Raw genomic sequence first — 12,946 nt, forward strand, 5'->3', positions numbered from 1 at the left:
TCAATATTTGATCACACGCACAAAAGTCCACAAAACTCTTCCATTACGACAGAAAAAACCCATTTCTTTTCCAAAATTAGAAATGCAGAATGCTAAGTGCTGCTGTTTTCCCTTCAATAGTTTGTCAGAAAAACTGAGGGAATACAGTGACAATAACCAACCACTCTCCAAGAAGTGAGAAAACCGAATTCCCAGACCTACGTTACGTTCACAGATACCTCTGTGACGTATTCAACAAAAACTGCTCCAAAATGAAACAAAGGAAAAAAAAAAAAAAAGACAATTAGTTAAAGCTGAGATCAAAAGAGGAAAAAAAAAAAGTGCTCAACAGGATGGACTGATGTGAATCACCAATTTTAATCATGATTTAGATCAGTCAGCAGAAAACCTTGATTTAATCTATTTTGACCTTATTTTTTATCCAGGCATTACTCAAAAGCTCTGTCTTCCCTGACTGTTAAAACATCTCAATTTGCAATCACCTTTGTGATCGTGTTAACTTTACTACTGCTTCCTACAGGGAAGGCTAAAATAATATGCATAAATGTGTAATAAAATAATAGCATTGCTTAATAAAAATGCAAAGATTAAGAACATAAAAAAGGTTATTAGGAATGGTTATTGGATCATGTATTTCTTAAACATTATGTCCTGAAGTTGTTTCAAGCTGGATATGAAAACTAAAATTCAATTACGTTCACAAAGTTTAATACTCTTCAACTGAAAGAAGCGTAACATTCAGAAAAAAGGGAAATTTTACCAGACATTACGAATTTAAAGATGACTTATTAAAGCACAGCCACACAATGCCAATAAACTGATCTTCTAAACTTTCAGAAATCCAAACAACATTAAAATGCACTCAAAGAGACCAGGCTGAGTCCACTGACACCAGAACAGGAGCGGTCCTGCTCCTCTCCAAGACACGCGTGCTCCTGCTTCTTCCCACAGTTCTCCGACCCCTTAGGATGCTAACTTGCATTTTTAATTCCACAGAAATTCCTCTGCAAAAGGAAAAACTTAAAGTTCTTATTCCAGCAGGTCATGAAGCTGAATAATCTCACTGAGGGGCAAGAAACACTAGGAGCTGGCATGAAGGTGGTCAAGCCCCTGCTCAAGAGTTGGGAGAAACAGGACTGTGTTTTTCAGCAAGTCAACAGTCGGAGCTGCACCAGACGAGGACACTGCACGAGGAGGAGCTGAGGCAATCTCACAGCTTGACATTTTTGGAAGGAGGGATACGCCACCCTCCCGCGGAGCCCCACGCCATCCCTTACATCAGCACTAGTCTCCGGTGGATCTTTCCACCAGCTGATACAACCGGTTATTCTGCGGGAAGCTTTTTGCTTCTTCCTAAGCCAGCGAGCTGAAGTAAGCCCCACACGTTCAGGGAGCATCGAGGCTAAAGCAGCAGAAGGAGCAGGATCTCCCCTTTCAGGCAGCCAGGAGCTGTTAGACCACCTCAGCCCTCGTCCATCTCCCCTCAACTCAGAATTAAAATCAGCTTGAAATTTAAACCAAGCTGTGCCAATCAAAATCAGGGATACTATGTCCCTTCCTCTCCCACCCCACCTCTGACCACCCTCTTGCCCATGCAGCAGCCCTAGTACTGCTCTTATTCTTCAGTGAGTTAGGAAAAAAAATAATAAATTAAGCCACCCGAAAAAACACCTCAGAATTTTCCCATTAGTTTTGCCTGTTTAGTATCCTGGCAAGAGCCTATTGCAGCCTGACTGGTGCATCCTATCATGGAACAAAATAAAGTAACGGCTGGAACTCGGCACTTCTGGAAATTACACTAGGTATTTAACTGCCTATCTTTTCAACACAAAAGCCTGACCCCCAGCTCTTCAAGTTTTTGGAATGAAGAGATCTCATTCTCACTTACATTTTATTCAAACATTATAATGGCTGAATAAACAAAAAAACATTCTCTTTCAACTGCTAATCAAGCTTTGCAGTCAAAAATATTTTCTTCTCAATAAGCATTAAAATACTCGTATTTGGAAAAAATATGTATCAGCATTCATTCCACCACAAAGACTAAATAAGCAGCTTAATGCATGATATGGTAATATTCACAAAGCTTGAGCTCATCTTCAGTTAGAGACGTTTTCTTTCCGATTTATGACTAGAACAATCTTCTAAGGAGTTGGAATATTAAGACTCAAAGAAACCATGCGAGCATGCTTCAAAGTAAAATGAAACCCTAACACAGGTTATTAATCTCAAATCTAAAACCAGTTTAATATATATTCAAAATCCTTTTTTTTTTTTTTGTCTGTCCTATGTTCAAACTGGTAAGCTTCTACAAAAGTGAAACAGAATTTTTTGGTAATTTCGTTTCACTTTCTGGACTCATTTACTTAGTAACCAGGCTCAGAGTTCTTGTCTGAAGAGCCTTCCTGTCAAATTCTAAAAGTTTCATATTTATATTGTTTCTTTTTTGAGGTTTGTATCTCCAGCCTTAAAGCCTGGCTGATTCTCTAGAACACAACATTTTAGGCTCTCTCCGACAGAAAGATGAGTTCCTGCGCGTTCCTTCAGAACAGCCAGCCCTGGGGAGGGATGGGGAAGAGGGCAAGGCTGCTCTTGGGCCTCTAATTCTCCACCCACATTTCCAGAGCCAGGCTGGTCGCAGGCCCCTCGTTTACGGTGCCAAGCAAGTCCTCGGGCTGCCTGAATTACCAGTCTTCCCTCTCCTTCTCTCAAGGGAGCATTATGCAGTGCATCACGTTCCCAACACCCCCCTCCTCCAGCACACCACCACGGAGCAGCAGTGGCCTTCAGCTCCCCAAGGCAGATGGTTGACACCAGAGCTTTGATGGCAACGCTGTGCTAAGGAGACTTCCCATCCCATCCCCTATGTATTTCCTAAATTGCGCTAGGAACCATATTCAGGACATTGGTCCTTGCTTAAATCGCTAAGGATTTTTTTTTTTTTTTTTTAAATTCCGATTGTTTCCCCATCCAGAAGGCAGTGCAGCCATGCAAACAGTTGTCTGCACAATTCCACGGCTGTGAACTGATGTCAGCCAAGCCTACACCGCTGCTATCAGCCCTGAGCTATTGAACTCATCCCACAGGTGGATCAAAGCTTCCACAGCCCCTTTATGCTGCTCCTGCCCCTTAACCTGAACTAAAGAAGCCAAAATAGGACAAAGAAGTCATATTAGCTTTTCTTCAAAAAAGCAAAACGCTGAGGGGAATAAAACCCACCCTCTTCTTTTCTTAGTAAAGTATCAAGACCAACATGTAATAAAAGTCTTACCCATTGGAACAACATCCATAAAGTGAAAAACAAAACCCGCCTGACCTCCATAACCCACTGACTTTTTATTGCTCTCTGCAGCACGAATCCCCTACAACTCTCAATGCTGTCACTGCTGTAACATCAATATAAGTACGTGACAACCCAGAATAGGAAGTAATTCAGTGTACTGCCTGTGGCTCTTTAGCAATATGGCGAACTTCAGCTCCCACCAGAAGAGAGCTAGCACGAATATTTCACAATAATGCTGTGTTTAATTAACAAAACATACAAGCAACGGGTGAAACTTGAGACAAAGATCCTGACTACTGCAATGCCTAGATCAGGACCGGCCCCGATATGTCTTTCCGACTTTACAGATGACAGGAGTTCAATAGCCACATTTTTTTTGGCCAAGAAATTACCCAGAGATTAGACCTGTGATCCTCTGCCCCTCAAGATACAGAAAACCACAGACAGTCAGACTTCTAAGATTAGATGAGTACCATTTCATACCCACATCTGCTTCGTTAGAGTTTTCATTTGGGAGGGAAAGATAAAATAAATTTAAGCAAAAATTCACACATATTCTGAAATTTCAAGGGTAGAAATTCGATCTGGAAAATATTCTAATCCTGATACCTCCAACTCCCCCCCAGTCCAGCTGGAAGAAACGTCTGTCCCACAGAAGAGAATTATTTTTTTTTTTAATAGCATACCTTTCAATTAAGTGTTTCCAATTCATTTGTCAACACTGTTCAGGCAGCAAATTACTTTAAGATTGGAATCTTAGGATGATTTGAAGAAAACTTAATATCTAATCATCTGTCCTAACTTGCCTCCTAAGAAGCAGAATTACTGCTCATCCAGATCCTACCGGGATGGACAAATCCACACCTCAATAATCAGACACATCTCTCTCTCTGCCTCCCACAGAAGAAAAGAGGTCAGTAAGCCTTCTCCCATTTCCTGCAACTCCCCTGAAGAGTCCTTCTCCCCTTTTTCAGGAGAAAGGTCTCCCCCTCCCAGGAGACGGGATGGGCGGCCCTTCTATCTAGAAAGGCGATTCCTCTTTGTCCTAACGACTACGAAAAGATATTTAAAGAAAATAAATATACGTTCTGCCCCCGAGCAATGGTGCTCCCCGATCAAAGCCCGGCAGAAGCGATTCTTTCAGGTCGGGACAGAGACAAGACAGCAGGAGCTGGCAAGAAGCGCATCCCTCTCCACCCGCAGGGATTCCACTCCCCCACGCCACAGCAGGTAAGGTTACCCCACTTTCCCCCCCACACCCCGCAAAGACGAGCCCCGTCCCAGGGCAGGCTCAGGCCCCGCTCCCCAGCCCTCGCTCCTCAGGGCCCCGTCCGCCGCCGAGCCGCGGGCTCCACTCAAGCATCCCCCCCCCGCCGATGCTGCCGGTAGGACCCTCGGCTCCCCGGCCCGCGGGACGAGGCGCACACCCCTGCCCGACGGCGAGCACCCCTCCGGTGCCTCCCTCGGACGGCAGCCGCCGCTTCCAGCTCCCCCGACCCGCCCGCCCGCGCCCCGCCGCCGCCGAGGCGGGCCCGGCCCCCCCCCCGGGGCGAGGCTCCCCGTCCCGGAGGGGAGCGGGGTCGGGGGGCGCGCCGGGTCTGCGCGGTGCCCCGGGTCCCGCCGCGGCCTCCCCGGACCCCCAACTAACTTGCGGGACGTTCCGCCCGGCCGCGGCCCCGCGCAACAAGTTCCCGGGCAGGCCCCCGCCCCGCCGCCGCGCTCTCACCTCCGCCATGTTCGCTGCGCGGGCGGGACGGCGGGCGGCGGCGGGGAGGAGGTGGGGGGGGAAGGGGGGAGGGGGGACGGGACCGGGGAGGGGTCACATCGCCGCCGCGGCGGAGGAGGAAGCGGCGGCGGCGGGTCGCGGTCTGCGCGGCGGCGGCGGGGCCGGGGAGCGGCGGGAGGGGGGCGGGGTCACGCCACGCACTACGTCACCGCGCACAAGCGCCGCCGCCCTCCCCGCGGCGCGCGGGAAGCCCGCTGGGCGCCGCCCGCCCCGGCTGTCACTCAAGGCGCAGGCCACGCCCCCTCCCGGAGCGGGAGACGGCAGGGCCCGCGCTCCGCTCCCCCCCCCCCGGGCCCCGCCGCCATTTACTCCTCGGCAGTTTCGGGCTTCACGTCAGCTGCCCCGCGCCGGCCGCCGGTGTCGGTGCCGTTCCCTCCCGCCCCGGCAGCCGTACTCACGCGGTGAAGCCGCCCAGGCGTGGGGTGATGTCCTCGGGGGGCAGCTCTGGGCTCGCTCCTGCTCGGGGCTGAGGGAATACCCACAACGCTAAGTTGGTCCTACGTAAAGGGGGAAAAAAATAATATGTAAAAACACCCCAAACCAACCACCAAACCAAGACGTCCGGTCGTGATTTGGCCTTCTTTTCCCTAAAACCGTCCCCGCTGTCTCACCTGCCCCAGCTCGGTTCTGTCCCAGGGCTGGCACAAGGACACGCACAGTCCTGCAGGTAAAGGGGACAGCTCCCCTCGTCTGGCGTTACACTCGCTCTTAAAAATGAGGACGTTACGGTATTTTTAAATACTCTGGGAAAGCCTGCGTCTGCTTTTCGCCCCTGCTTCAGTGCCCCTCTGGCCTGGGGCCGGGGGCTGCCCGCTGCTGCTCTTCCCCCTTCGAGAGGGGCACAGATCATTGACAGTCACGAGCTGCGCTTCTCCACCACCAGCTTTTCCCCCAAAAATGCATTTTAAATCCTCAAAAAATGGTCCCCGTGGGGCGATGCTGAAAGGAAAGCGCCCACGCAGGCAACTTTGCTGACTCGAGAAAACGAGGGGGGAGGGAGGGGGGAATCCAAAACCCCCTAAACCTCCCGCCAAAAGCCCGGACCTGCCCCGATCCCCGCCACCGGGACCGAGCTTTACGGCGGGGCGGAGGGAGCTGCCGCCTCCCCGGGCCGCCGAGGACCTTTGTGCTTCGGTGACAAAGGGGGAGCGGGGGCTGCCGCGGCCCTGACGGCGGGGGAGGAGCCCCGGGCTGGGCGGGAGGCGGCGGAGGGGCGAGGCGAGGCGGCAAGGCAAGGCACGGAGAGGGGCCCGGGGACGGGGAGGCCGCGGCCGCTCGCTCCCTCCTCAGGCTCGGGGGGGGGGGGGGGGGGGAGCGCGGCCCGCGCGCCGCAGCGCGGCCTATGGGCGGCGCCGTCCTTGGCAGCCAATCCCCGCGCCGCGTCTTGGCAAGGTGTGGGGAGGGGGCGCTGCCATGGTTACCGCGCGACGCGCTTCATCCCCCGGCCGCGCCTCGTCGCCATGCAGGGCCCCGGCGGGCGGCGGCCTACCCTGTGAGCGACCGGCGGGGCGGGGCGGCCTCCGGCGGCTCCGGACGCGGCGGGCCGGGGCGGGGGGAGGCGCGGGCCGGTGTCCGGCCTGAGGGGGCAGCCGGGGCAGTGTAGCCGGCCCCGCAGGCAGATGCCGGCTGTGCCTCTTGCCCTTTTATTAGTTCCCGTTTGTAAGCTTAGCCCCCGCAAAAATCAGTAAAATGCCTTTTGGGGTTTTATTTTAGAGCGGGCACTGCCCCCACCCCTGTCTGCCTCGCTCCTCCTTATCGCCGCTGAAACTGAACGGAGATTTTTGCAAAGAATTAGAGGAGTATTTCAGGATTATCAACCTGAATGGTTTAAATTTAAACCGTGGTTTCAACGAACGGCTTAAATTTAAACCATTCATGAAGTTAAGCGATAAGTAATTTAGGGTTTGTATTTGATTGTTTGCGTTCTGTTGACTGAAACCTGACTGATTTCAGGGTAAGGCGAGGATCAGAAGCGAGTTCAGGCGGCCAAAGACGAGCGAGCATCCTCAGCAGTGTCCACGCTAACAGAGCAGCGAGTTGCAGAAGCCAGTCTGTGACTTCTGATGGCAAAGCCAGGGGGTCTCTCGTGGGTAACACGCATGGCGTGCAGGTGAGAAGCCATTTACGCTGTTACTAAAAACTCTGAAACGTGAGTTGTTGCGGATGTTTGTTGACAGAAAGGAAGTGGGAGAGGGAGGAGGAAAGAAAAGGCACGTCTGAGGTTGAAGAGCTGTGGAGAAAGAGAATGACCCAAGAGCTTAATCCATTCTGAAAGGGAGATGATTAGTGTCCAAAAACAATCTGCAAGAATAATAATAATTTAAAGAATTAGACTGACAGCTCTCCTCCTAATTTGAGAACTACGTGCTTTCAGATCTGAGATATATTGACTGTAGCACCACTGTGTCTTTACCTAAAAAACCAGAAGATTCCCGTAACATAATCTGAGAGTCAAGGACCTTACTGAATATCTTCTTACAATAAAATATTTTGAGCAGTATAATAAAAAACCGTTTAATTATTTCTGTAATTGCTTTTGCTGTACTGTTAATTTGACAGGAATAGTTACAGTCCATAAGCCACTCTCGGTACTGATTATAGAGTGAAAAAGCCAGAAAAGACAACAGGGTTGACCATGAAGGAGAAGTGGCTCTGACAGTGAGACAAACACAGTTTTTGCAGGTATTTTGTAGCCATTCCTACACAGACAGTTCCAGAGAAATCCCAGGCAAAGGTGACAGTGCTCTCAGGGCTGAGCCCCGAAGGGAAGGTGGGAATGCAACCCCCCTCACCCCTCTCCTGGGGTATATTAGGCATCATCTGCAGAGAGGGGTTATATTTATCTGTTCTGCCACATTCCTGCCTGGATCAGAGTCTTCTTTTTGTTCCAGATGAGATAAAACGTTTCAAGTGTCATCACCGTCGCTTGTTTTGGGAACACAGTAAAACTATTACCATAATTTAAATATTTCTTCAGGTTTTTGACAATGAGGGAAAGGACGTGACGCCCCGTCCGCTCTTCCATTCAGATCCCACTGCAGCTGTACCCAGGCAGGGCAAACTCTTGGCATCAAGCTCTTACTTCGGGGCCACAGGATCTGGTTTTCTCTCTTCTTTTTCCACGCATCAGACATCAGGAGTGAATGCTGGTTTAGGTTTGCTCTCAAGGTGAGTCAATACGCTGTCTCTTAAACACTCTCACGGAGTTCCTACCCTGCAACGGCCACACATCTGGCTCTTCAGAGGTTGGGAGCTGGAATAACTGTGCAGGGTTAATAATGATACTGTGTTGCCAAAATACAAGAAAAGGAAATAAATTTCCTTTAAATTTTGAGGAATGGTAACAAATAGAATGAATGGAATTTGTCAGTGCTCATGACTGTGCCATGCCAATACATACAGGTGAAAGCAGACTGCAACGCGCACTTCTGTGGTATTTCCCATTTTATTCCAATTCTCCTTCCTAAACCACATTTTTTTAATAAAACATACCAGAATGGCCCATTTTTAGGGATGGTGACGAATACCTCACAGCTCAGCAAGGCAGACACCCAAACGGCAGGTTTTGTAATGGTTGGGCCTGCATAAAAGTTATGATGGAACACACCTGTGTGACACTACGCTGCCTTAAAGGTAGAGGAGTTGTGTTCTGGTTGTCTGAGCAAGGCTGTACAGCGGCGAAGGGGCATCTGCACCTCGGTAAGATACTCCCTTTAGCTATTTCAGATGCTCTCTGCCTTCCCCAAGCATGTTTTTTTTTTTTTCAAAAACTGGAATCTATCAGTACCTGCTTAGTTGAGGGTATGGAAAAATGCTCTGGAAACAAAAGGATTGGTTTCAGCAGAGAGTTCCATGTTTCTTTTAAAGTATTTTGTCAGTTTTAATGATATTTATTCAATACAGACAACCCTCTTTAAAAACTTGACTCTTTCAGTTCAAATATCAAAATATTGTTAACATAGTAAGAATCCTCTCTTTTAAACTAATTTAAGCAAGTTACCTCTGTGTGCATATGTGCATCCATTTCACAAAATGTTCTTCTACAAAAGCTTCTGAGTTAAAATTGCTGAATTACATCTTTCACAACTTACTGGCTTTCATTTACAAACCTTCAGTACAGAGGGAATAAACAAAGTCAATGAACTCGAGCCATTTTATGTTCAGGCTGACAAATTCAATTAAGTCATGGAAAAGAAAGTAAATAACTATTTGTGTTTCAAATGAAAAATAATGAACCACATTGCTTTATCCGGTGGTGTGTACACATCCAAATTGTATGGAGAGGAGATGCTATTTGTTTAGTCAAGGGGACTAGTAAAGTCAGCACTGGCAAAAAATGCGAGTTAAAGAAAAGCATTATTTACCGTTTTTGCTGGCAAAGTTAATGCCGTTGTGATTTCTGAGGAGAATAGATTGCTCTTTAAGAACTAGCTTTCTGTCATGTTTCCTAGGCTGGCTATTAAAAAGGATCATCTCAGAGGTAGGGATATTAACCAGGAGCAAATATACACAAAAAAATGCCTAAAAAATACAAAGTATCACCTGAAAAATAAACACATCCTTTCTGGAAACAAGCCCTCTTCGTTTAAAAGACAAAATGAAATCAATTAGTTTTAAATACGAACCTTAAAAATTGTCTTTTTCCCATGCCTTTTGTCTAATTGTTCACACTTAGCTTTTGAGGAAGCGAAAAATCTGCTTGCAAACCTCCCAACAGTACCTAAGTTTTTACTTCTAGTTACCACAGCTATCCCCTCTATGAACATTACCTATTTTTTGTTAACAAGCTAATCCCTTCAACCGAGTTTCTTGTGCGTTTCAAAGACATTTCAGCGCATGCAAAGCACCAAAGGATCTGGTTGAGAGCAGCCCTGTCTCTGGGTATGTGTTATCGCACAGTAGGTAACCAACGCCTCCCCTTATTATATGCTAAGAAAATCTGAAAGCTCAACAGCTTCTTTTCCATCAGCTATTTAATGCCTCAGGATATGCTGTCAGAGGAATTCTTCCTCTTTAAATCTTTTTTAAACCATTTCATTATTTTCCTTCCTAAGCCTTCTGTGAGTTCTTTCACGACGCGAGCATCCCTGTATGTGCTCTTCCAGTCTTCTGTGGCTGATCCTGATAACAGCGCTGCTATTTTTGTAGTGCTTTGCTGACTGACATCTGGACTCTCACACACTATTTCTGCTTATTTCTTTGTTACTGAAGGATGTATGGAAGCAGCAGTACTTCTGTATCAAACGCATCAACAACGGAGTCCATACTAGACGAAATAGTAGAACCTGGCTCTCGACAAGACACAACTGTTAGCTTATCTGGTAAAGAACATACGCTGTATAATTATAGATTTAAACTGGTCTTTGGAGCACTGTGATTTGTGAGACACCGCAGCACGTGCCTGCGAGATGCCCCACGCTTCAAAGCGACCCAGTGCCTCACAAGTTTTGGCTTTTAGATATAAAATACTTTTGATTTGACTGCTTTTAAATTTAGAGCAGAAAAGGTTTCGCTTGTTAACCCCATCTAATTTTTCAGACGTGCAGGTGAGGCGAAAAGAAATAAAAGAAGAACTGACAAGAGAAGACTTAGGGAAGAGAATCGATATTTACCTCACAGAGACGGAAACTATCTGGATATTGGCTGTGCCACCTGCTGTGGTGTCCGTGGAATCAGAAGATGCTGGAAGAGTTCAGTATGTATGCTGGTTGTTGCGTACGTGCCTGTAGTATGCTCAGCACACCCAGTTTCTGCTGATTACAAAGTCCTGAGCAGGCTGCTCATGTGCAGGTTCAGCGTTCTGACTGCTACAGTTGGTCATTTCACCTTTGTTTAAAGCTGTATTGGGCTTGAGTCTCTCTTTTGACAAGACAGCCTGAATTCCTTACAACCCCCATCTTGTTGATCAAACTCACCCCCTCTTTCACTGATCCATTAAGAAAGATTAGCAAGAGCAGGGGATGGTGACAAGAGAACACACAGAGGATGGGGGAAAGAAAAGATGAAGTGTGGTATACATGAATTACACAATTTAATTTTAATGGAAACACTAAGAAATTGCAAACCTCTGCACTGACTCTTGCGTGTAGCTTCTTTACAGCTAATCATTTATTAATGACAGAGATATAAGCACACTAGGCAGGCCTTGGCTTCCTCTGAAGCTCTTCACAGTGCTTCTAGCTAGCAGAAACCTCACCCCACCGCAAGTGACCTTGCCTGTTAAAATACTGCATCTCCCCTCAGTGGCATCTAGTGTTTCCAGTTCAGATTCTCCTCCCTGGACTACCATGAACTTTGGTAGGGAGTTAACCCAGAACACCCAGTTTTTTGGCTTTCTCCCAGGAGCTGAGTGGGACAGAGTGCAGCAAAGTTCTCTCCTTGATGAATGTCAGACTGAGACACTTGTCACACAGCTTTTGGAGACGTAAGCCCCAAAGCCTGAGATGCAGCATAGTGCGGTTGGCAAGTCAGACAACTTAGTTAAGGGAGTTTTTCCTGCTAGTATACACATAAAGTTCACGGTACGACTCCAGCCCCCCCCGTCTGTGAATCACACTGCTGTGATTTTTGGGGAGAAGGAAGAGGAAGAGCATCCTCTGAATGAGACTTAGCTGGTGTACGCAGCACATATTGCCAACTGTATGGGAAGAGGAATGCTTCCTGAGCACAGAACATATCTAGGTCTGCTGTTAGAACAGTGAAACCAAAATCATAGAAAACATTTCACAATTCCTGCTGTCCATTCCTACAGAACCTGAGGGCTGGACAAAACAGAAATGTACTAGTTTAATTTTTGTCGCTTGGATTCACTCCCAAGTGATGAGAGCTACGTATGGCTGAACTCTGAGTTCCACCAAAGTGCAAAGGTCATTGGAGTAGGGATTTTTCCTGCCCTACAGGCCATTTCTGGTTTAGAACAGCATCCTAAGGTCAGAAATAGCTGCTGAAAGATGACACATAGACTGAAATAAAATCTAACAATCCAAAAAACCCCTGAAGAGTAAATTTACGGCATGGAGTAAGTATGGTCTCCTGTTCAACTTGAGGTTAAATAACACTGAGAAGTTGAATGCAAGTGTTTTTCAGAAAGTCAGTGTACACTTTTGTTTTTCCCCCCGAGGGAGCGGAATAGGATTTATGTTGACATTTGCAAAAATAGACCTGGCAATGATCGCTTTGTAGAAAAAATGATGCAAACCATTAACGGAGCCGTAAAGAACAAGGAAGTGCAATGTGACAAAATCATCATGGAAGATAAAGGTAAACTTTCTGAGTACCGTGTAGGAAAGGCTCTCATTTACTGCACTGTACCCTTGGCAGTTGGGTTTATTATTGCATTTAGTTTATTTATTAAATATGTATTTGGGAAAACTAGCATACAGCTGGATCGTGGGACCTCAGAACACTCCCCACACACAGGCCAGATACTGAGGAAAAGGTTTTTTTCTTTCCTCCATCTCTAAGCAGGAGAAGATGTTTCCTCAACTTTCATTTCAGACTAGTGTGATTTGCAGTGGCCTCTTCTGCCCCTCCTAAAACTTGAACATTGGTACTGGTGTGCTGTATCCATTGCAATAAAATAGTCATGACGTAGCTGAGAGCTGCTGTGTCTCTGACAGCAGAGCTGCTTCTCAGGAGGTAGAACTTCACTTAATACGCAGCTACACTCTTGAAATATGAAAAGACACACTTCCCTTTTTTCCCCTTAACTTTGCGGTGACACCGGTTTCTATTTCTAGTTGCCACAATGCAAAGAAGAAAACCTCTGTTACAAGATTTAAAATCTTGGGGAAAGCAGAAAATCTTGGCAGTCTCACAAGACAGATGCAATTTTACAAAATGTTCAACCTCAGTGCTCTAAGAAAATTACAGAGGAG

At 47.3% G+C, this 12,946-nt stretch overlaps 2 protein-coding genes across 4 annotated transcripts in view; one reads left to right on the forward strand and one right to left on the reverse strand.

Moving 5' to 3' along the window:
• MIER1 (MIER1 transcriptional regulator) overlaps positions 1–5,801 on the reverse strand; it is a 41,184-nt gene extending 35,383 nt beyond the window's left edge. The window contains exons 1-2 of one of the 3 annotated variants that reach the window (XM_074906016.1): positions 5,681–5,801; positions 5,468–5,566 (exon numbers count right to left, since the gene is read on the reverse strand). Coding sequence is in view for 1 of the 3 variants with exons in the window: in XM_074906014.1 (XP_074762115.1) it covers positions 5,010–5,018 (9 nt within the window). In the remaining 2 variants the exon portion in view is untranslated. Of the gene's footprint in view, positions 1–5,009; positions 5,125–5,467; positions 5,567–5,680 lie in introns of those variants that run through there. The other 2 variants (XM_074906015.1, XM_074906014.1) reach the window with 2 other exon arrangements.
• Positions 5,802–6,460: 659 nt separating this feature from the next.
• The window catches only part of DNAI4 (dynein axonemal intermediate chain 4), a 24,830-nt gene continuing 18,344 nt past the window's right edge, over positions 6,461–12,946 (forward strand). Inside the window, 6 exon segments of the mRNA XM_074906013.1 lie at positions 6,461–6,561; positions 7,023–7,179; positions 8,047–8,237; positions 10,281–10,390; positions 10,608–10,764; positions 12,190–12,329. Of these exon segments, the coding sequence (XP_074762114.1) occupies positions 6,530–6,561; positions 7,023–7,179; positions 8,047–8,237; positions 10,281–10,390; positions 10,608–10,764; positions 12,190–12,329 (787 nt within the window). The 5' untranslated portion in view covers positions 6,461–6,529.

This window comes from Athene noctua, chromosome 5, assembly GCF_965140245.1.
Source record: "Athene noctua chromosome 5, bAthNoc1.hap1.1, whole genome shotgun sequence".
Classification (NCBI taxonomy): domain Eukaryota; kingdom Metazoa; phylum Chordata; class Aves; order Strigiformes; family Strigidae; genus Athene; species Athene noctua.